Source organism: Notothenia rossii, assembly GCF_949606895.1.
Source record: "Notothenia rossii genome assembly, chromosome: 1".
Lineage (NCBI taxonomy): Eukaryota > Metazoa > Chordata > Actinopteri > Perciformes > Nototheniidae > Notothenia > Notothenia rossii.
The window spans coordinates 5,638,344-5,662,841 of record NC_136912.1 but is presented as its reverse complement, the minus strand read 5'-3'; the positions used below and the strand labels follow the sequence as shown (position 1 = coordinate 5,662,841).

The following is a 24,498-nucleotide window of genomic DNA, read 5'->3' as shown; positions in this document are numbered from 1 at the left end:
AATTATATGCAAGCTTATCTACAAAACAGGGTTAATCTTATTGCTTATTGGGAAAGGCACAGGGTACTTTAAATGTGACATTAAGCATAACATATTTCCTAGTAACCCATTCACTTTTCTTATTCAAAAATCTTTATTTGAAGTGTGTATCTACCTCATTTTTAAGTGTCGTTTTGTTGTTTGTATGGATCTTTTGTTGTAACTGCTGCAATCTCTCTCTCTATATATATAGTAGATTGACCATACACATAATATATATAGAAATATATGTTAGCCTATATAAAAAAAACGTGTAGAATCAAAACAACTATTAGATCAGGCGGCGCAGTGGATAGAGAGAGGGAAGACACTTCACCCCAAATTGCTCCTATGGGGACTGCCCACAGTATTGAGTATGTAAGTCTCTATGGATAAAAGCGTCTAACAAGTAATGTAATATAAATATATACCAAATAATATAAAATAATATAAAATGTCCATAAAGCCAGATTCATAAAAGTTTATAGGCTACATTTATATACAACTAAATTATATATTACAAAACATAAATAAAGTATTGGATTCAATGCTGTACTCTCATTGGCTAGCACAGGGCTACGTCAGTATTACGTGCTTTCCTATTGGCTGGCGGGTTGACGCCTATATCACTGTCTATCCTGAACCGTGGATCTGAAGGTGAACCACACACAGACTGGAGCTTTTAACCCGGCCCTGAAGCACTATCTCCCGTCTCTTACTGCTCCATCCTCCGCCCCTAAATCATGTCTATATTCAGTGAAGTCCCGCAGGCTCCTCCAGTGGCTGTGTTCAAACTGAGTGCTGATTTCAGAGAGGACAGCCACCCCCAAAAAGTGAATCTGGGAGTTGGAGGTAAGCTAAAGTCAATGCTAATGCTGGTGCTAAAATGAATGGCAATGCTAATGCTAAGTCTAATGCTATGTTAGCTTGCTACCAGTGAGTTAGCCCACTAAAGTGTGCTGCCTCCCGCTGTTCCTGTTAGCTTCCCTCGGCTATCTAGTATCGGGTGTCCCCCTTTTGGCGCAGTGCTTATGTTACAATGCTATGGAACATTAGCAACTCTTTGATTTGACCTTCGGTACAAGCTAGCAGTGCTGCTAACGACCTGCAGCACAAATTACCATCATGTTGACAGCTGTCAGATGAACAGAAATGCTTCATGTTTGACAATAAAAGAAACACATGACATTCTGAGGATGAGGAACCTTGTCATGCGACTGCTCTTTCACCATTTACCAAACAATACTTGCGCCAATAGAGCCTGTTTTATTATGGTGTGAAGTCTTGCTTACTTTTACTTCCACTGTTTTACTTGTGTCCCTGAATGCATCATTATCCATTTCACAATGTCTAGATGAGGATTTGTGTCATTGTGTCCTTTTTTAATCATCAGCAGGAGAACTTTAAAGCAGAAGCTATCTTTTTTCATAACTGTATTTGTTTTGTTCATATTATTTGTCGGGGAAATTATTTTTGAAGCTATTTAATTATCATTGTGCTAAAATGTCTTGCATTTTGGTACGGATGGTGTTGATTTACTGGTCTTTATTTAATGCCATTGCAGAGAAAACATATTTGAAGCAATAGTCGGTTAAGAATAGAATAAGTTACCTTCTGCAGATTCAAAGACAAATCTAATCATAGCTTATTGAAAACCTGCAACTGTAAGCATGTGCACTTTTAATACATTATTTTTATTTAAAAAAATGCTTTGCTTCCATTTCAAAGTGTGTCTTTATGATAAATGTGGTCTTTATTGCTTAGTTTTTAGCTTGTATGATATCACTTGTATGCAAAGAACCACAATCAAACAAGTGTTGGTCTTTAATGTCATCTCTTTCTTGACATTGTATTGCTGTTTTCATTTCACCATTCTCCAACTGGCCCTGGACATGTCAGCTGTTTCTTAACGTTACAACAACCACAACTCCAGATGGAATAAAGTATACAAGATCTGATAATCAGTCTTTCTGACTTCCCCTCTGAGGGTTATTTCAGTTCATCTTCTCTGATGATGCACCATGGACTTAGACCAGGGCTGCCAAAACAAATCAAACCAGTCCGGGATGGAAATAATTGGTAATAAAGAAAGCCCTTACCATGTTGTATATTTACTTGCAATGGCTTTCTGTTTAATTAGACGAACAAATGGCAGTACCCTCATTGATTCAAATACTTTTTAAGGGATTAGCTGAACATAATAGAGTAGTTCAATTCACAAGAACCACTAAAGGTAACTGCTAGTCTCAACACATTCTACGTTAGACTTTTATTTTGTGAGAAGTAAGGACGTTTCTCGGTTTTTAGATGCATCTGTTTTTAGAGTTTCTGGTCTTTTAATGACGGTTATCTGCCGTTTTGACCCTGAACACACCGCGGGTAAATTCTGATCCACTGATCCAACACCAGCCTTCCTGTTTGACCTTTTGATAGTTCCTCTACAGCCTGATATTTGATACAGCTCTGCACAAGCCCTCATACAGAACACACACACACACACACACACACACACACACACACACACACACACACACACACACACACACACACACACTTATTTATGGTGACCTTCAGAGAGTATATGACATTAAATTGAAGCTTTTAGCATGTCAGGCTAGGTTATTGCTATTATGACATGCTGTTAAGGCACACTTTGTTCAAATCACAATGGTGCAATGATAACAGTTAGATTCTAAAGAGAACTTACCATTACTGATGTTTATCTGGCAACACATAAACATGCATTCACATAGTGTTACACCGTGAAAACCTTTAGTTTTTTATGCTCAAACATTCCAGGTTTATGGAAAAGATCAAGCAAATACCAATCATTTTTCTTTCCACCACAGAATACAAGTGACCAGGACATGCATTGTGTTTTTGATCATGCACTACGTCTAATGTTCTGCCATCCTGTCTCCAATGTTTAAAGGTCACCTATTGTGCAAAATCCACTTCTTCATGTCTCTTCTACATCAACATGTGTCCCCACTTCTTCATGTCTCTTCTACATCAACATGTGTCCCCTCTTCTTCATGTCTCTTCTACATCAACATGTGTCCCCTCTTCTTCATGTCTCTTCTACATCAACATGTGTCCCCTCTTCTCCATGTCTCTTCTTCATCGACATGTGTCCCCTCTTCGCCATGTCTCTTCTACATCAACATGTGTCCCCTCTTCTTCATGTCTCTTCTACATCACCATGTGTCCCCTCTTCTTCATGTCTCTTCTACATCAACATGTGTCCCCTCTTCTTCATGTCTCTTCTACATCAACATGTGTCCCCTCTTCTTCATGTCTCTTCTACATCAACATGTGTCCCCTCTGTGGAAAGAGACTGAAAGTTTCAGGAACAAAGATTCTCTCTCTTTTTGATCCATTTCTATAAAAACCTGGCCACTTTATGATGTCATAACGATGTTTTGTCTTGTGTAACCATTAGCCAATCAGCAACCAAGGTAACCCCCCCCCCCCCCACCCCACCGTATCACTTGAATCTCCTCCTAGAGCACCATTGTGTTCTTTTTAACCAAATCTCTCTCAGAGGGGCGTGGGGAGGGGCTCCTTATTTTCATCTAAAGCAGGGGTCGGCAACCCCTGGCACGCGTGCCAGCATTGGCACGCGGCACCGTAACCAGTGGCACACTAGGAATAAGTGGAATAAGTGTGCAAAAATATTTAAATTGTATTTTCGGATCCTGAACGAGACCGCCGCCAGAGCGCGTCTCCCCGTTACCTGCAGAAGGAAGCCATGCACGTAACGCAGCCCCGCTCTCTTTATCTCCAGGTGACTTTCTGCCGCTTTCCTCCGTGGTGCAGTGCTGATCGTTTCACCACGGAGGAAAGCACTTCACTAATTCCAGTACCCATAAGGAGCTGTACAAATGCCGCAGTTTTTGCGTGGCTGTGTATTTAGTTGAAAGCCCAGTGGCGATCTGCTCATTTCTCATCGAAATAATATGCTACAAAGGGGCGGACTGGCCAACTGTGTGTTGAACTTTCCTTTCGGCTCCCAGACCGTAGTCGAGGAGGGCAGAAGCAACAAGCTTCAGGTTCAATAACCAACTTTAGCTTAAATGACTGGAGAGAGGCGAGCTCTTCTTGGGAGGCCGTTGCATTTATTTAGCTGTTCTTCTGTTTCACAAAATACATCACAGACCTCTGTTTTTCTGCTGCCTCGTTTCACTTCCAGAAACATACACGTTCCCTCACTGTCGCTCTACCATCCACAAACACACATGCACAAGCCACCCCCCCCCCTCTCTCTCTTAAAGGGACAGCGACCTCATCTCACTCTGCATGAATCTAATATCAGAACATGTGTGCTCTGGACAATCACAGAACGGACGATGGTCCTTATTATTATGCCGTTTAAACCAATTGTTTAAATGTGTTTGTTAAATTCGGCATCATGTAAGTTGCGCTGACATGTCACATGGCACACACTGCTTCCCCGTAGCGAGGCTGATAGTTGACGAGCGTCAAGCTCCTCAACCCCCCCCCCCCCCCCCCCCCCCCCTGTTGATCATTCTCGATCGTTGGCACGCTGATAAACATTTTTTTTTAAAATGGCACTTCATATGAAAAAGGTTGCCGACCCCTGATCTAAAGTAACAGACAGAGAATCACCACTTTGGAAACAGGTCTGAAACAGAGGGGATTATGGGTAATGCTGCAATGATCTGTTTGGTCTTTCAGCCAATCAGAGACAGGTTCTGTATATATCTAAGACCTGTGATATATTGATGAAAAACACTATAATAGGGGACCTTTAAACTCAATTTAAAAGGTCCTTGTTGATGAGATGCTGCTCCGTGTCCCTGCAGCGTACCGTACTGATGAGTGCCTGCCATGGGTGCTGCCGGTGGTGAAGAAGGTGGAGAAGCTGATCGTGGAGGACAGCAGTCTGAATCACGAGTATCTGCCCATCCTCGGCTTGCCTGAGTTTAGATCCGCCTCCTCCAAGGTCGCCCTGGGAGACGACTGCGCCGCCATCAAGGACAACAGAGTGAGTCACACACCAGTTTTTGTATTAGTGACTCTGATAACATGTAATGGTTCTTTCATTTAGACATCTTATAGATACAAAAAAATTTGATAAAGGAAATATCTCATAAAGGAAACGGCTGCATTCTTATTTAATATCTTATCCGTTTTTGTTATTTAGTACATTTTTGCCCAGTCTTCTCCGTGTGTCAGCCTGTTTTCTCTCCTCTGTTTCCTCTTCAGGTCGGGGGGGTGCAGGCTCTGGGGGGCACGGGAGCGTTGAGGATCGGAGCCGAGTTCCTGCGGCGCTGGTACAACGGCGTCAACAACACGGCCACGCCCGTCTACGTGTCAGCGCCCACCTGGGGTAAAAAAAAGTCCAACGGTTTTATTGTCATATGCACAAAGCTACAGTGTAGACATGGCAATGAAAATCTTCTAACCTCCAACTTTCCAACATATAGTCATATATAATCAAATAAACAAACCCTCTCCTGCAGGGGGGCGTGGTCAGCTGCAGCTCACAGAATCAGCCCCCTGCAAAAACAGGGCTGGGAAGAGCATATAGAGCGTATAGAGGCATGGCTAAAATGCAGGATCTCTTTGGTATTTTGAAAAAAACAACTATATTTATATACTTTATATAGGTATAGCCCTACAATATATTGTTCAAATATAGCATGATAGGTCACCTTTAAATGTAATTTAGGTTAACTTCCTGTTTTATTTAGATGCTTTTATTTTGAAGGTGAGTTTACGCTGTTGACAGGAAGTTGTTGTTGTTGCTATGGAAACAACATGGAGTGTGTTGTTCGTGTGCCATTGTGTGGCCTTCTGTAGGCATCGTACTTACTTCGGCTGTTGCTTGGCTGTTGACCAAGTTCGGGGCCATCATCGTGCAATTCCGTATTCATGATGGTGACGTGAAGTCATGTGACCGTGCTGTAGTTCCTTTGTAGCCCAACATTAGCCGCCTTTAGCTTAGCGGTGGCGACGTGAAGTCATGTGACCGTGATGTAGTTCCTTTATAGCCCAACATTAGCCTCCTTTAGCTTAGCTGTGGTGACGTGAAGTCATGTGACCGTGCTGTTGTTCCTTTAAAGCCCAACATTAGCCTCCTTTAGCTTAGCGGTGGTGACGTGAAGTCATGTGACCGTGCTGTTGTTCCTTTATAGCCCAACATTAGCCTCCTTTAGCTTAGCGGTGGTGACGTGAAGTCATGTGACCGTGCTGTAGTTCCTTATAGCCTAGTTAAAAAAAAGTTAGCTTTTTACTTCAGAAATCTTAAAGTGGTGTTAATGTCTGGAGATTATTATCTGTAAATAAATATCATGAATGTTTGCTACAGAGATTTTGTGCAATAATCTCACATTATTGTGGATTTAAAAATCACATCACTTAACCCTTGCAATACTAAATTCAGGGTCAGTCTTCAAAAATGTGTCATCACTGCGCCACTTTATATTGAAAAGGACTTTTTTTTTATTCCTTAAAACCTTCCGAGTAGTTTTGCTACCTTATTGCTACGTTCTCTGTGAATCTTTCTGTACAATGAAGGGTCACAGTTGGATCAGAAGTTTATTTAAGGTTTTAATGATCTACTGTGTGTTGTTCCTCCTCCCAGAGAACCACAACAGTGTGTTTGCTGATGCTGGGTTCAAAGACATCCGGCCATACCATTACTGGGATGCTGCTAATAGAGGTCTGGATCTCGCTGGGCTCCTGGACGACCTGGAGGTGAGGACTTTAATAAGTAAATGACTGCTAGGTGTTAGCCTTTTCATATCGAGATGACTGGAGAAGAAGTTAGGTAACAAGACATCTGATAAAACCTGGACACTTGGTATGAGGGCCGGCGATATCACGACATTTTTCACAAAACACAATGAGATTTCCGTGAAACAATCATCAGTAAAGTGGATATAATGACTATTAGTTGGTTAATTATAGCATGTTACAGATTAAGCAGGCAGCTGACAGCGTGACGTGTGAATGAACCCCTTGTTGTTTCTAATCTCTCATCACAGTGTTGTCACATGATTTACAGATTTAAATATCTCCAAAAATACTCTATTAAAAGTAGAATTAGTCATCAACCAGTGTCTAAAATTAACATTCTGACTTCAAAACTATATTAACTCAACAAATCACCTGCCTGTGTGGTGGACATCTCTCACGATTTACTTGACAGATGCAAAATCGACCATATTTGGTTATTTCTTGGCTGTTCATTTCAAAACGTTCCTTGGATACAGATGATATAACACCTTACAATGAATGACATTAACCTATTTCAGGCCAAATCCACTGCCATTATTCAGTTTTCTTAAAAACCACTTTGAGGTTTCAGGAATTCAGCGTGTCTATTTATTTTTGAGCGAACTCTTCCTCTTAACTTTTTATTTCTGTTTTATTTTTTTATTTTTTTTGAGATATCTTATGTTTTTCGGCTTTTTTGTATAATCACAACTAGGGCTGCACGGTTTGGGGAAATAATCTAATTGCGATTTTTCTGACAGATATTTCGATTTGATTTGCGATATTTGTTTTTAAGCGACCCAACGGAAGTTTTTTGTAAAATGCGGCCATATCTCCGGCTAGGAAGGTCGTATCAACGTGCTCCCGTCTCTAGCACCCCCGCAGCCCGAGCTACGAGTGAAAGAACTAAACTTACATGAAACTTCCGTTGGGTTGCTTTAAAGTCAAGCTTCAGTTTGAGACTCACCCTGATTGGTGTGGATGACTGACACACAAGAAGAACAAAACAATTGATAATTGCATCATTTCAAATCGCGATTTCGATTTAAAATTGATTAATCGGTCAGCCTCGTTTTAACCTGCTGCTGTGAAGAGAAAACGTTCCTAGTTAGGGATCAATAAAGTATATCTTGTCTTTTCTCAACAGAAAGCTCCGGAGCACTCTATCTTCGTCCTCCACGCCTGCGCTCACAACCCCACCGGCACCGACCCCACCCAAGAGGATTGGAAGAAGATCGCAGAGATCATGAAGGTAACATCAGCTGTTCCTGGAGGTTATCAGATCACATGATGAGGTGTGTGTCACATGATGTCACTCTTTCAGGCATCCCCCTTAACGCGAGACACTAGCATTTATGGAGAATTTGGAGAATTTAGGCTATATTGCTGCCTTAACAGGTCTTCTTTTTAGACTAGTGGACATAAAAAACATACCGTTTACATATTGGCACGTTTATTTTAATATGTGTGTGTCGGTGTGTGTAGACTTCTCCTAAATTCACTTAAAGATTGCTTGAGATAATGCCTTATTTGCATATTCAAACATAACATTTCATAGGACTTGTTACGATGAAAAATGCCATTAATAAAAGAAGGAAGTTCAATGGTGACGTCTATTATTCAAAAATGAACTGAATTTTGTATTCACACTCCAAACTGTGTTGTCAAATGTACATTTTATTTTTTGTGGAATCTTCCTTTTTTGACATTTTCTACATACCGTAATTTTCGGACTATAAGCCGCGCCTTTTTCCCTATTTTTCGACGCTGCAGTTTATATAACGGTGCGGCTAATCTATGGATTTTTACATGGATTCCACCTTTAACTCTATGGGCTCTATGGCCGGTCCGCGCCCCCACCTTTTAAGCGGCGGGTTCCAGCAGGAAAAGCTGGAGGCTGGAAAAGAGTGAGACAGGTAGCGCGCAAAAGTAAAAGTGGAACCGAGAGTGGTATGTCGCTGCTGCGGCTTATATTCAGGTGCGGCTTATAGTCCGAAAATTACGGTACTTACTTTCTCTCCTTCCTTTTCATCCAAGCTAGTGTTGATTTTGTCAGCTATTTTTTTTTATTTAGTCTTAGTCCTGTATCAAATGTCCTTGTTAGTTTTAGTCACCTTCATCCTGTTTTTATTTAGTCAAGTTTTAGTCGACTAAAAGTCTAAGCATTTTAGTCAAAGACAACTAATTATTTTAGTCATCAGATTATATAGAACATTCCAGTCAAACTAGTCAAACCAAAACCAATCGTTTGTCATTTTAGTCAAACTTATTTCACAATAAGATGATATCTTGTCCTTATTTGATGAGAAACACAGGGTGATTAAGAAGCTTTGCAGAGAGAGTATCAGGTCAGGTTGTGGTGTTTTTACCAGCTGTGTTATGGCCACATTGCTTCCCTTCTGATAAAACAATGCATTCGCTTTTTTCCTCCGCCTCATTGCAGCTAAAATGGGCCCAAATATCACATCGTTTCTTTCTCCCAAGCAGTGGTGGATTTAGACTTTTTCGTTGTCAGTCATTTGGACGGACAGGACCGTAACATTTCCGTCATAATCCATTATTACCCGTCGAGTCTGTACCTATGGTCTGTACGCAACTCGTCACTCACTCACTCGCGCTGACCGGGGGGGGGGGGGTATTCGGTTAGAGCGACCACTGCTCCCAAGCCCTGTTGTTGCCATTTGATTTTCTGTTAAATAAGGTTCGTTAGACCCGAGTCTTCCTGACAGTTCTCTGTGTGCCGCTGCCCGGTGTAATTCAAATGCTGCCCAGCCGCAGCACCGGAAAAAAAAACTGACTATCAGAGATGTAACGTTGTCTTTCATAATATTTCGATATTGCATTTTGATTTCGTTGCAGTTATTGTTTACTGCCGTCTCGTTTTGGTCATGGAAATAAAGGTCGTTGACGAACAGATTTCCAGATGCGAAATGAAAACTAATCCAAGCCATGTTTTAGTGCCGTTTCCTCATCTGTTTCTCACGCTTCTTCTTCTCGCTCTCCAGAGGAGGAATCTGTTCGTGTTCTTCGACTCGGCCTATCAGGGCTTCGCCTCCGGCTCTCTGGATAAAGACGCCTGGGCGATCCGCTACTTCGTCTCCGAGGGCTTCGAGCTGTTCGTGGCTCAGTCCTTCTCCAAGAACTTCGGCCTTTACAGTGAGTGCACAGCATACACACATAAAAACAATGACATATTTATATATTCAAATAAATATAAACATGTGTTGCAAACATTAAAACAAAAGGGACTTCAAGGATTGTATACGTTTAAAATAAATTCATAGTCTGGGACCCTTTTCTCGAGCTTCATATAGCTTATCAAGGTGTCCCATTTCACACATCTCCAATTTTTCTTCTGATGCTACCTGTAAGTTTAAAACTTTCAATAACTAAAATAAATGTGTTATCCTTCATATGTACTCCTAAACTTGCATTAAACATAAAATATCAAGTGTCTGCTCACATTATAAACCGCAAAACACACTGACTGATGATATTTGGCACATACACAACTTTTTATCAGTGGTTACACGAATTATATCCATATTAACAAACAGGTGAAATACCGTTTTACACAAATGTGCCTTTTAACATGTAGAACTTAATGAAAGACGTAATAATAATCTTATTTTACTGATCCGTCTATCAGTCTTTTTCAGTGTCACTGCTTTTATACATCTTTTCACCACTTTGGCTCACCTTGAAAAACAGAAGCACGTCACTGTGACGTAGCTTCATGCCGTCGGCTCGGTCGAATGAATGAAGCCTTTTCCTCACCTATAGGAGCTCAGAGCTGCCCCAAGTGAAGTCATTTTAAATAATCACCTTTACAGATGAGAGAGTTGGAAACCTCACCATCGTGGCTCAGGACGGAGAGAACCTGACCCGCATCCTGTCCCAGATGGAGAAGATCGTGAGGACCACCTGGTCCAACCCCCCGTCTCAGGGAGCGCGCATCGTCAGCAAGACCCTCAACTGCCCCGAGCTCTTCGCTGAATGGTACACTCCAAACAAGATTTTGGACATATATAAAACAAAGAAAAGCAGGGAATATTAAGATAAAAGAATAAAAGCAGGCATTTTGGAGAGGCTGAAAACAACATTTTCTGCAGTTTTTGCATGAAAAATAACTAAACTAGGATTAGAATATTGAAATAGTTGGCAATTACTCTCCTGTGCATTGACACACATCTCTCCCTGCAGGAAGGGTAACGTGAAGACGATGGCGGACCGCGTGCTGCTGATGAGGGACCAGCTGAAGGGGAAGCTGCAGGCTCTGAACACCCCGGGGACCTGGGAGCACATCACCCAGCAGATCGGGATGTTCAGCTTCACAGGGCTCAACCGTGAGTCACACACACACACACACACACACACACACACACACACACACACACACACACACACACACACACACACACACACACACACACACACACACACACACACACACACACACACACACACACACACACACACACACACACACACACACACACACACACACACACACACACACACACACACACACACACACACATACTCATACACACACACACACACACATACACACATACTCACATACTCATACACACACACACTCAAAGTCACACACACACACTCGCTCTCACAAACACTCACTCACTCACACACACATTCAAACTCACACACCCACACACACTCTCACACTCGCTCTCACACACACACACACACACACACACACACACACACACACACACACGCAAACACACACTCACTCACTCACTCACTCACTCACTCACTCTCACACTCACATTCAAACTCACACACTCACTCTCACACACAAAAGACTGTGAACATTCAGCACGCATAGTAGCATAAAACCTATAGTTGTGTACATGATTCCTAGAGCCAGTTTAAAAAGATTAAGTAAACACTTTGTTTGCAGCACATATCACATTTAAAGCATTTGATTTCTGATCCACCTTCTTTAGCAGATGCATGACATCAAAATAATCTAGTCAGTGATTCTTTGCATGCAGCATCGGCTCTTCTTCTTCTCTCTGTGTGACCCTCTCTGTGTTGTGGTGTGTGTTACAGCCAAACAGGTGGAGTTCATGATCAAAGAGAGGCACGTGTACCTGATGGCGAGCGGCCGCATCAACATGTGCGGTCTGACCAGCAGCAACATCGACTACGTGGCTCAGTCCATCCACGACGCCGTCACCAAGGTCCAATGAAGGCTCTCCAACCTCTGATTGGTTCACCCGCAGAGAGTCTGCAGTGTAGCCAATCAGGTTGAGGATGATTATCTGTGTGAATCCTTTGGGAGATGCAATGATTTTAGGGAAACACTTGAACGCACAGGTCTCACTGTCCCTCCATATTTAGAGTCATTTCACGTCGCACAATGCTTCCTCTGTCACTGATAGCACTTCACTGGATTTCATAACGTATCCGTAGTGTCGATCAAATTAATGTAAATAGATGTTAGACGTCCTAATGTGTCCTGAAGATGCACTAAAGCACATCAGTGTGAGAATCAATATGTATATTTCACAATTGAATCATCATGCAGAAGTGTTTTTAATATTTAGTTCAGGCACATAAAGGACATGATAGTTCGATGAAATGACAAGCTCACACACAAAAATATTAAATAAGAATATTAAATAAATGACAAAACGGAGTTAATATTATCCCTGCAATATTTTTAAATGACTGAAAACACACACATGACATGCAGCACATATTTATTAATCCCTATAATACCACTATGTTGTCCCATTTCCTGTTGTGTTGCGCCACCTTGTAACGGTTTGTGATAAGAAATTGGCATCATAATGTATTTTTTAGCAACACTCGGTTCAGAAAACTCCCAGCTTTTAAAATATGTATTAGGAAGTAAGTACTTTTTGATTTCATCAGATAATGCCTCCGTCATGTGACCAGGTTAAAAGTAATTTAACAGTTAATGCATGTGCCTCATGTTGTTATGTTTGCCTTGTCACACCTGTGCAGCTACACAAACGACCACAACGGTTCATTTGTAAAGTCCACAACTCGACTTTGTGCCATCAGTGAACAAACTCTTCGTCCGTGTTGTGTTTCTCTCCGCCCTGCAGAGCTCTCACTGTGTTACAGATGTTGTTATGACCTCAGAGCCACAGTAACACAATCCCTTATACCTGGCGTTGTTTGTAATGTTACACAGCAGTATGTGCACTCATGCTGGAATAAATGATGAACCATAGGAAACAAGTCTTTGCTTTCTGTCTGTTTTTTACCTCACGATAAAACACGATGTCGCTCAAAGTCATAACAAATAAGGGATGTTCGCCTTGCATCAGCAATGTTGGACATCGTTCAACACCAGCTTTATTTTGATCATTTAAGTCGAAGTCTGGCAATTGTCTTCATTTGTTGTCATTCAAAACGCATGAGAAAACCAAAACCAGCAATATAAAGGCCTAGGCAACATAATTGGTTACCACCAGTGTTCGAATTACCCATTTGCTTTCGGGGGAGTCCTATTTTTCAGTGCACATCCTGCTCATGATCCTGCTACTAAATATGTCACACGCCCGCTCTGATGACTGCATCTTTTCTGTGTCCAGTTAAAAGGCAGACCATGGGCATCGTCAGGTTCGCTAGTGCCCGCCGCGGCAAACTCGACCCTAACGCCGCTTACAGCCGGCCAACTAAAAGTTGTTCGGTTCATGTTGTCATTTTTAGACTCCTTTGCTTGTGAAACCAAAAGCTGTTTTCGTTTCGCCATATTTTTTATTACAAAGCCAGAGTTAAACAAAAATCTAGATAAACATTTCAAATACCGCGCCGGCATCGCCGCCGTAACCATAGCAACGTAAGTAGCGTAAAGAATGCAACGCTGCCACGTACAGATGGCAACACCCAGAAATATTCACAAATATATATTCAGAAACTGTAATGAACAATGACTATTTTTTAATTCAAGAACTTTTATTTACAGAAACTTAACATTTCTAATCTGTGAGATACACTTTTTTTGGGCTCCCCCCCATTTCGAACACTGGTTGCCACTGAAGACGTAAATCTTTGTTTAACAAATGTCTCAAGTATCGAATATTTGATCTTCAAAAATGTTGAATATTTGCATAAAACAGTTAGGTGTGGTTTAGGCAAATGTTCCTTAAACCGGAGTAAAGATGCATTTACTGAAACTATTTTCCACAGGAAGTTAATATACCTCATATATGCTTCATGGTGTATTTCCAGCAGTATAGTGTGTGTGTTCATAGGAAGCAAATGATGCTCACTGACGTCAAAAGATTATTAAAAACACAAAAATGTATGTTTAAGCAGCATGTTGTCACTGGTGACAAATATCACCTACAGCTGTCAGATCAATGTATTAAATAAGTTTAAAGTAACATAAGATGGAAATACTTAAAGATGGCCATTTCTACTGATCATAATTCCATTGTTGTATACTATAATAGATTTATATTGTTCAATGTTCCAAACTCAAATTGGTTTCTCATACAGCATTTCTGTATAGTATGTGTATTCACTCTCTGTCCTACACGGCTTGTTGTGTGGGCTCCCCTGTGGGCTACCTCTGAGCCCACTGTGCTCTGATTGGTCAGCTCGCCCACTCTGTTCTGATGAGTCAACCACCGTTACAGCGGAACATCAGTGATTATATGTAACAATGGCGTTTGTTAGCAACCAGAAAATGACACCAGTAATGACAAACAGATGAGAATGCTGCGTGGGGTCTGGGCGCCGTGTTGGCGGGGCTCGCTGCTGGAGCGGTCACTGTGAGCTGGATTCATTTCCTGCTTGCTGCGAGTCAGCGAGAATGAACGCGGGAAGGGGGAGGGGGGCAGAGAGAGAAAGAGAGAAAGAGAGAGAGATATGGGCAGGCTAGGAACAGCATAGACAGGTCTTTTCTGTTTTAGAGTTTTACTCGCTACAGGGTGTACTTTGAGGGTTTGTGACTCTGCAGACCGTTTACATGCAGAAAAACCTTCATAACACACAAGGGGACGGGTGATAACCAGAAAAGCATGACATGGGTCCTTTAAGTAAAGCTGGACTAAATGTGCAATTTGCCTCTGTGTTAGCTACAGATAATACTTTGTAAGTTGCATCGATCTGCTGTTGGTTAATTTGTTTAGGAAATTTGTTGACAGTAAGAACATTTTAGAATATCACCAGATTAACCGAAGACGGTAGACTATTGAAATGTCTGGTGGAGCTTTATGTTTTTCTATATTTTGATGTAAAATACCATCCTTGCTTTCTATTCCACTCTGTCAAACCCTTCCTCCACATATCTCTTCCACAGAAGTCTTTCAATAACAACACGCCTCACATGGAGCAGAAAACACACATTTCAAGATGTATTGGGTCATTGCAGATGTTGTGAAAATACAAGCTTGATCTTGGACTCTTTCTTGGACATCCTGATAACAGATGGGGAAAGGGAAAACTAGAATCTCTTAGACCCTCTGCAGAGTCTGTCTTTGACCTCCGAGGATGAATCTGATTGGCTGTGGTCGGAGCTCCAATGCAGCAAAGTGACTCAGCAGGTTTTATACAGTAAACCAAGGGGGCATGCTCTCCCCCCTCCGCCTTTTACATTAGCCAATGAGATGATTTAGACAGTGCCCCTCCTTCTGTTTCATCCTCCACTCTGAGATGGATCTATCACGGTCTTTAAAAGCTTACACTACTGAAGAAATAACAATATCAAAGCCTGGATCTTTAAATCTCACAAGCTAAGGTTTCTCTTTGTAAGATTGAACTTAAAACAAATCAGATATGTTGAGACCATTATAAGGATTAATGACACAAACACTGCTCTTACAAAATACATTAATCAGATGTAAAGATCCATAATATTGGCAAAAAGAAAGTGCTAATTATTTAAGATGGAAGAAAAGAGAGAAAGCTGAGAGAGATATAAAGTATTAGATCTGACTGATAAAGAAAATGTTATTGACCTATTTAGTGGAAAGCCAGTCAGAATAATCCGTATATTCCTGTGTGAAGTGACCTGCTGCCTGCATGGCTTTCACATGTTATTTTGGAGGGTCACCGGAATTAATAATTCTGTGGCATTTGGGTCAAAGAAACCGATTTTACATTTGAACTTAAAGGGGACCTATCATGCAAATTGATGTCTTTTATACATAGCTATGTGTCCCCGGTGTGTCGGGGAACTCACGCAGCGTCAGAAAATAAAACCCTCTCTCTCTCTCAAGAGAGAAAGCCTTTGAGCTCCATACTGTTTCAGAGATAATCCTTGATAATCCATGATATGGCGTTTCATCACGGCAGTATTCAGTTTAGACAGCAGTAAATATCAATAGTAGTAATGTTCGATATTGTTGTAAACTGAGACAAAGACAGTACAGTATATGTTAGGGATTGTATAAATGATTTGCATTTATGTATTGCTTTTTCTGTACCACTTTACAATAAGACTACCCTGATAAAGGGTTTACGAATAGTTTGTAATTCATTTATTAATTAGGTTGTTAACACTTTATAAATCATGAATACACTTTTATAAGACATGAGATAAACAGGGCAACTGTGACCGGTCGCTTGCCAAATAGTGAGCCCACATGTATCTGTACTGCTAAACCTTATATTGGTTACCTAGATTACTTCGTCTTCTTCATCAGCCAGCATCCTTGGTATCTGTTGCTCTCTGAGTTGATTCTCGCTAAGTAGCCAATGTAAGGCTTAGTCATCTTGCCAAATAGTGAGCCTGTGTTGATGTATGAAAACTATGTTAGAACTGGTTTATAAATGGTTCTTAATGATTAGTAAAGTGTTTACAACCTAATTAATAACCTAATTATATACCCTTTATGAATCCTTTATAAGGGTAGTCTTATTCAATCAATTAATCAATGTGTATTTATATAGCCCAATATCACAAATGTTACATTTGTCTCAGTGGACTTCACAGTTTGTACAGAATATCAGTGTGGCAATACGACACCCTCTGTCCTTAGACCCTCACATCGTACAAGGAAAAACTTCCAGAGAAAACCCACAGTTTAAAGGGGAACATGGGAGAAACCTCAGGGAGAGCAACAGAGGAGGGATCCCTCTCCCAGGACGGACAGACGTGCAATAGATGCTGTGTGTAAATCGAAGAGATAATACATTTCACAGCGTAGGTAGACCAAATGTTTGGAAATGCATGTGTCTGTAATAAGAATATGAATCCACGAGGATGTCAACAATCCTGTGGGAGCCTTCAAGGAAGTATGATGAGAGTCAGGCAGGACCGCAGTGACAGGTTCAGCCACGACTCGAAGTCCAGGACTCAAATCCAGAACTCAGGATAGAGGATCCAGGACTCAGATCCAGGACTCAGGATAGAGGATCCAGGACTCAAATCCAGAACTCAGGATAGAGGATCCAGGACTCAGATCCAGGACTCAGGATAGAGGATCCAGGACTCAGATCCAGGACTCAGGATAGAGGATCCAGGACTCAGATCCAGGAGTCAGGATAGAGGATCCAGGACTCAGGACCACAGCAACAGGATCAGCCACGACTCAAGATCCCGGCGTAGATAGACACCAAAAATAAATTTGGGGAAGCTGGGTTATTGGGAACATGAGAGTACACAGGTACAGACAGACAGAAGGAAGAAGTAAGGTGTCCCCCGACAGTCTAAGCCTATAGCAGCTAAACTAGGGGCTGAATATAATCAGCCCTAACTATAAGCTTTATCAAAAAGGAAGGTCTTAAGCGCACTCTTAAAAACGGATATTATTGTAAAGTGGTGCCGCTTTTTTAACCCCCCTCATGTTTTGGATCAATTTGACCTAATGGTACCAAAGGGTTGAACATGTAAGACAAGAAATGCATCCTGACTTTGTTATATATGTTAGATTTAAAAAGAAAAAAAATGTTGAGAACTATATATTTTTTTACTTTATTATTTGCCCCTTTTGTTTGTTTGTTTCTTGTTTGTTCACCATTTAAAGCGGCCTTGGGTCCATTGAAAGGCGCTATACAAATGTAATCTATCATTATTATTATTATTATTATTATAGGAAACCTCTGAAGAAACAATATACCGCTTTTGAGTGCAGGTGACCCGCCAAAATGAAATGTAAAAGCATTGCAGCAGGTTATTTCATGTGGAAACTGTAATTATATGGATTATTCTGACTGGCTTTTCCTCAATTAGGTCAATAACACTTTCTATATCAGTCAGACCTGAGACTTCAGACCTCTAGCTGCTTCCTCCCATCCTCCCCCCTCTTCCTCCCTCCCCCTCTGTGCTGCATTGCCACAAATTTGATCCTGCACTCTCACTCAGAGCCACGCCCGTCCCTTTAACGCCGTGTAGACAAAAATAAAGTCCAGTTTGCTGCAGCTCCTGGGACACAGTGCACATAGAGAGAGAGAGAAGTGAAGCATTCTGGGTAGAAAAACATCACACTGCAACCATAACAACCTTCAATCTGCTTTTATTTACAATACATTTCCTGAGACAAAGTGCAAGTGATGTTATCTTGTATTTCACCAGTGTGGACAATTACCAGACACAAATAATTACACTATCATCTTACAGGGATTATCAGTGTAGAAAAAAAACGATATTAGAAATACAAATTGAAAGCACAAGGTATTAAATCCACAAAATCAAAAGGTGTATCAGCTCCTGTTGTTTGCCGTGTCCATGCTGTAAGGATTTCCAAGGAGTTTATATTTTAATAACAGCCACTATAATATAAAAAAATATTCTTTAATGCAGTAGTTCCCCATTAATCGTCCAAAAAATGTTCATTCTAAGTTGATTCACCGGGATCACATCTGTCAAGCATCAAATTAAGCCATGACAGAGAGAGACATGTCAAGGTACAAGGACCCTTAATTTTAAACTATTTAATATAATTCAGCCATTATTAAAACACGTTTAAACATGTGCGATTCCTTCTGTGAAAATGTGTTATTTGAGGCCGATTTGGTCTAAATGCGCCCAAAACACTTCAAATCGTAGAAACTCACTACAGCTTCAGAAACTATGCAAATATAAAAACACAGATTTTCAAATATATTGACGCGTATGAGACTGCCAACAGAGTAGTGTAGCGTTTCAGTTCTGCAATGTTTTTAAAGCTTCATTTGCATGTGTTTTGGCACAATTGGCATTTTATATATGCATCGTTTTTAAGCTGCTGCACGTTTCTCCCAATGGAAGAGTTTTGGGCCGTTTGCACCTGTGGGCCAACGTATATTAAGGGTCCCATGTCATGCTTTTCCGGTTAGTAACCGTCCCCTTGTGTGTTATGTAGCTTTTTATGCATCACAAACCCTCAAAGTGCACCTGTCTATGCTGACCCGGAACGCCTCGTTGGAGATTTCTCTTTTTCCATTGTTTTCCTCTTATAGTGTTGTAAGTACAGTGACGTATTGGATATAGTGATGTAACGGAATTCCTCACACACACACACACACACACGCACACACACACACACACACGCACGCACGCACGCACGCACGCACGCACCCACACACACACACACACAAACACACACACACACACACACACACACACACACACACACACACACACACACACACACTCTGGGCTCGTTCTGAGCACACACGCAGACTCACAGCCAGGCTGCAGGTGTGTGTGTGTGCTCGGGCTGGGTTCAGGCTGGGTTTCGATGTGTCTCGCTGTCTCGCAGATCCCCCGCAGCAACCAGGAAACAACACCTGCAAGCCAGCTCACACTGTCCGCTCCAAGCCCCCAGGAAGTGCGCCGGACTCTGAGAATAGTATGAGAATATTCGTTGTGGCCAAACGGCGGTACTACACTTCCGATAGGTTGCTGGGCCCGGAAACACTTTTTCCCATTGACTTACATTGGGAAAGAGTGGTCTGTAAATCGTTGGATAATTTTTTTTAAACTAAATAAACTACCCAGTATGAACATTTGTATAGCCCTTATTAGAAACATTCAGTCCTCAAGTTGTAAAATGTGCTAATAACGTTATTCTGAGAGTTATTTTCCTCGGCATTATGAACGCGCATCTAACCCACGGGACTGCGCTGCCCGGCACGTTCATGTTACGTGTTCTGACTGTAACGGCCCGTCCACACGGCAGTTTAAAAAAAATCTTGAAAATCTTGGAGCTGGGCGTGCCTGAAAGCTTGGGGATTTTTTGCGAGCAACGTGACCAACAACCAATCAAATGAATCTCCCACCCCCGACATACAAAGCAAAAAACCCCGGTTCTTTTCCACTCAGAATATGTGTAGAAAGGAGTATGACATTGTGTGCATTAATGTGATGCATATAGTCTATGATGTGGCAGAGGTAAAGTGTCAGCGGGAAGGGCTATGATGAACATTTATGAGATTAATGTCTATGGTGCTATTTTATGCTACATTCCATGCTGGCTAAAGATACTGTCTATGCTTGCTAGCAATGTTTAAACGAAGTAAACTGGATATAAAATCCCCAAACAGTCAAAAACCTACCAGTTTCCCCCACTGTCTCTGCCACCTCCCTCCATGCCTGGTTCCTCCGGTCTGTATCCCGGTAAGTTATTAGCGACTGGTCATAAAGAACCGGGTAATTTGCTACCGTAATTTCTCATTTGGAATATGAGGAAATGAACTGCGGTATGTCTCTCCCAGCTTACACATGGTTTGATTGGCTAGCGCTTGAGCTGTCAGATTTGCATAAACATGATTTGATTGGCTGACGCTTCCACCTCAGCATCAAAAGTTGAACATTGCTCAATTTTTTTTAAAACTTGAAAATCTTGGAGGTGAATGCTTGGGGATTTTTTTGCGAGCAACGCGACCAACAAACAATCACATGAATCTCCCGCCCCCTACATACAAAGCAATAGCAATGTTAAAACGAAGTCAACTGGATATAAAATCCCCAAACAGGTGAAAACCTACCAGTTTCACCCACTGTCTCTGCCACATCCCTCCTTGCCTGGTTCCTCCGGTTTGTATCCCGGTAAATAGTCCTGGTCGTAAAGAACCGGGTGATTTGCTACCGTAATTTCTCGTTTGGAATATGAGGAAATGAACTGCGGTCTGGCTCTCCCAGCTTGCACGCGGTTTGATTGGCTAGCGCTTGTACTGTCAGATTTGCATAAACGGGATTTGATTGGCTGACGCTTCCACCTCAGCTTCAAAAGTTGAACACTGCTCAACTTTTGAATCCTGAAAATCCTGAAAATCCTGGAAATCTTCACTTTCCTTCCCCACAATGCAGTTCGTCGAAAAGCGAGGCAAAGTGAATGGGCAGAGAAGCATTGGAAGCGTTGGAAGATTTTTCTTAAAGCTGCTGTGTGGACAGGCCTTAATAGTTTGGAGGATTTAGCAGCCTGGTATATTACACAGTTTTAGCGGCATATACACATGGTTAGTATTTAACAAAAAGGGGTGTTATAGTCTGTGTTGTAGTGTGTGATATTGGTGTTTATGGAAACATTTTACACCTTTCCTTCAAGTATTATACGTTTTTGTTACTTGTGGGGTACTTAACATGAATAGTCACAGTTACTATCCTTTTACTCCATCACATTTCAAAGAGAAATAGGCTATTGTTATTTTAACTCGACCACAGGAGTAATCCATCATCAGCTTCACTTTTTAGATAAGATTTAACTCACAATTGATCATAACAGGCTTCAAAATACATACATTTTTATATATTACCAAGTGGTTTCATGTACAACCCACACAAGTATCATGCTAAATTCATCTCTGTTGCTTGGATATCACTAGATCCTGTTATCAGCATAATATAAAAGTACATAACGATTGATGTGTAACTTAGCATTAATTACTAGCTAGCCGCTAGCTGCTAACTGCCGCGGCCGCCTCGTTAATATCAAATCCATCATAACAATCCAGTACCATGCTGTCATGAACGCGCGGTGCTGTTACGTGTACGCAAATTGACGTGCTTAATGTGAACAAGCCTTTTGGGAGGGCGTGGTTAAAGTTGTGCATGCTCTATGAGCGCATATACGGGTACTTCTCAGGCATGACGGGTAATCTGTTACGTTTCGCTCTCTCAAAAGTTGGCCCAGCTCTCATAGGAACTAATGAGGCCCCACCTCCCACGCTGTATCCAGTTCTTATTATACATCCATGGTCCGCTCCCCACAGCAGCGAGCCCCTCAACGTCCCGCCAACACGGCACCCAGACCCCACGCAGCACTCTCATCTGTTTGTCATTGCTGGTGTCATTTTCTGGTTGCTAACGCCATTGTAACACATAATCACTGATGTTCCGCTGTAACGGTGGTTGACTCATCAGAACATAGTGGGCGAGCTGACCAATCAGAGCACAGCACAGTGGGCTCATAGGGGGGGGGGGGGGGGTGAGCTCCAACAAGCCGTGTAGGGACGAGAGTGAATACACATACTTTACAGAGATGCTGTATGAGAAACCAATGTGAGTTTGGAAAATTAATCAATGTAAATCTTTTCTAGTAGACCTCAACAATGGAATTATGATCAGTATAAATGGCCATGACATGGGACCTTTAAAGAGAAAAAAGAAACAATAAAACTTTGAAGCGGAGACGACGCATTGGGCGCATACACAAAATATCTTTGTTAAAATGTCAAAATATGGCATAGAGGAGGTCTGCACTCTCTAATATACAGTAATAAGTTAAACAAGCTGGTGTCAAATAAAAACTCTACAGACTCTCGTTCATTGTTTTCCCCCACAGTCTACAGTGCTCTTCACTTATACATTGCATTAAGTGTTTTCAGTATTGTAGTTATACCAAACATGTGCAGCAATAATCAAAGTCAAGTTCGATATAAAAAGGATTCAACCCCAATTTAAAGCACTACCCCCTTCTATTGGACTCTTGTTAGCATTAAATCATGCTGCAAAAACGTTGCTGTTAAGGCTTAGATTGCATTCAAAGAGTAAACCCATAATATATATGAATAACCCCTTCAATGCACATTCAAATTCATGCAGCAGGAGGGCAAAGGGAATATATACTTAAATGAATATTAATTATTCTGGATGGTACATCTTCAATTGTAGACTTTTCTTTCACTTTCTTTGATTTTAGTTTCAAATGTGGTGATCAAATACCTACCATTAAACGTAACATACAGTAAAAATGAGACATTTCAGAATAAAAACATTAGAAAAAAAACACGATAATGATAGTGTTGTGTCAAGCTTAATCTACATTATCAACATACAACCCAGTCTCACGGCATTTCGTGTTACAGTCACGAAATCAATTGAATCTATTGATTTGTGTTCACCAACACGATTTTGGCATTTTTTTCGTGTCACACAGAACGATTTTAAAAGCAATGTATTTCTATTGGTAGCATGTTTCGTGCCTGCACCACGTCTTTTTGACCGGTCTGGTCTTGGAAGACCGGAAGCTGTGTGGTTCATAAAAACATTTTCCTACTCAACATCTTACCCTATCCCTTTTATTTTAAATTGTATAATGTCTGAGTTTTTTTGCCGTCTGCGATGAAAATAAATGGCTCAGAGCCTCTAAATACTGACATCTGTATTTTTTGTCATCTTTTTCTTTCTAATTTGTTATTATTTGGTGCAGGCACGAAACATACTACCAATAGAAATACATTGCTTCTAAAAACATTCTGTGTCAGAATACTGAAATCTGTATTTTTTTTAAATCAGTTTTTCCTTCTAATTTGTTATTATTTACATTGCTTTGAAACTCTTTCTGTGTGACACGAAAAAAAGGCCAAAATCGTGTTGGTGAACACGAATCAATAGATTAATTTCGTGAATATAACACGAAATGCCGTGAGAGTGTGTTGCAACATACATGGTGGTAGATTATGGAGAACCTGATGGTGAGGATACAGTATGATATGTGTGTCCAGTTTAGTTGATATGGAAGATGCTGGCTTCATAAACCCAATAAAACAAAGGCTATGAAGTCGCCACAGTCAGAATATCACTTTCATTTCACCTCTGATAATAAACCCCCCCCAGATAAATCAGTAATTATTAATATGGATCTACAGGGCTTAGCTAGGGGAAAGTATTTGAAGAGGTTCATTGGCTGCCAATCGTGTGATGAATGAAACTGAAATGTAAAAAAAGTCTGGCGGAAGATTAAAACAGGAATATGTATTCAGACCGGCATCTTTGATCTGTCTTTATCTGCGACACAGTCTGATGGCCCTCTGTGGTCCAGAGAGAAAGGGGAAGACTTTTTTTATGAGGGGAATGACAGTGCTATCTTCAAAAGAGAAAGCTAAGATAATGGGAACGATGGGTGAGTAGTTTCTGGATAAGTGAAGGATATTGACGACTCTCTCCACAAAGAATAAGCAAAACTGAAGAAAGAGAAACTAACAAACAAACAAACAAACAAACAAACAAACAAACAAACAAACAAGTAAACACATCCAATGTGATCATAGCAATTTGGACAACCACTCAGTTACTTCAGATCACAGAGTTAGCATTTCAGCACTTCCTGTTCCCTCGTCACAAAGTCAATCGTTTTTAGTAATTAAATACCCCACTGGGAAAAAAGAAAATGGCGGTTTTGTCTAACTGAATCTACTAACGTCTTTACTCGCAACATTAGCCACCTTTAGCTTAGCGGTGGTGAGGTGAAGTCATGTGACCGTGCTGTAGTTCCTTTATAGCCCAACATTAGCCTTCTTTAGCTTAGTGGTGGTGACGTGAAGTCATGTGACCGTGCTGTAGTTCCTTTATAGCCCAAC

The 24,498-nt window shown here is 41.2% G+C and overlaps 1 protein-coding gene across 1 annotated transcript; it reads left to right on the top strand.

Moving 5' to 3' along the window:
* The first annotated feature begins 647 nt into the window (after positions 1-647).
* On the top strand, positions 648-13,002 carry LOC307023815 (aspartate aminotransferase, cytoplasmic-like). Its single transcript, XM_079657391.1, has 9 exons — positions 648-870; positions 4,845-5,026; positions 5,248-5,371; positions 6,629-6,741; positions 7,910-8,014; positions 9,768-9,918; positions 10,596-10,761; positions 10,966-11,108; positions 11,842-13,002. The coding sequence occupies exons 1-9, from the start codon at positions 762-764 to the stop codon at positions 11,979-11,981; spliced, it is 1,233 nt and encodes a 410-aa protein (XP_079513517.1). The 5' UTR covers positions 648-761; the 3' UTR covers positions 11,982-13,002.
* The last annotated feature ends 11,496 nt before the right edge of the window (positions 13,003-24,498 follow it).

Excerpts from the sequence above, each read along its gene's own strand:
- LOC307023815 (XM_079657391.1), top strand. The coding sequence starts at position 762 with ATGTCTATATTCAGTGAAGTCCCGCAGGCTCCTCCAGTGGCTGTGTTC. Across the intron at positions 5,027-5,247 it reads CCGCCATCAAGGACAACAGA|GTCGGGGGGGTGCAGGCTCT; the intron begins GTGAGTCACACA and ends TTTCCTCTTCAG. Across the intron at positions 9,919-10,595 it reads CAAGAACTTCGGCCTTTACA|ATGAGAGAGTTGGAAACCTC; the intron begins GTGAGTGCACAG and ends TCACCTTTACAG.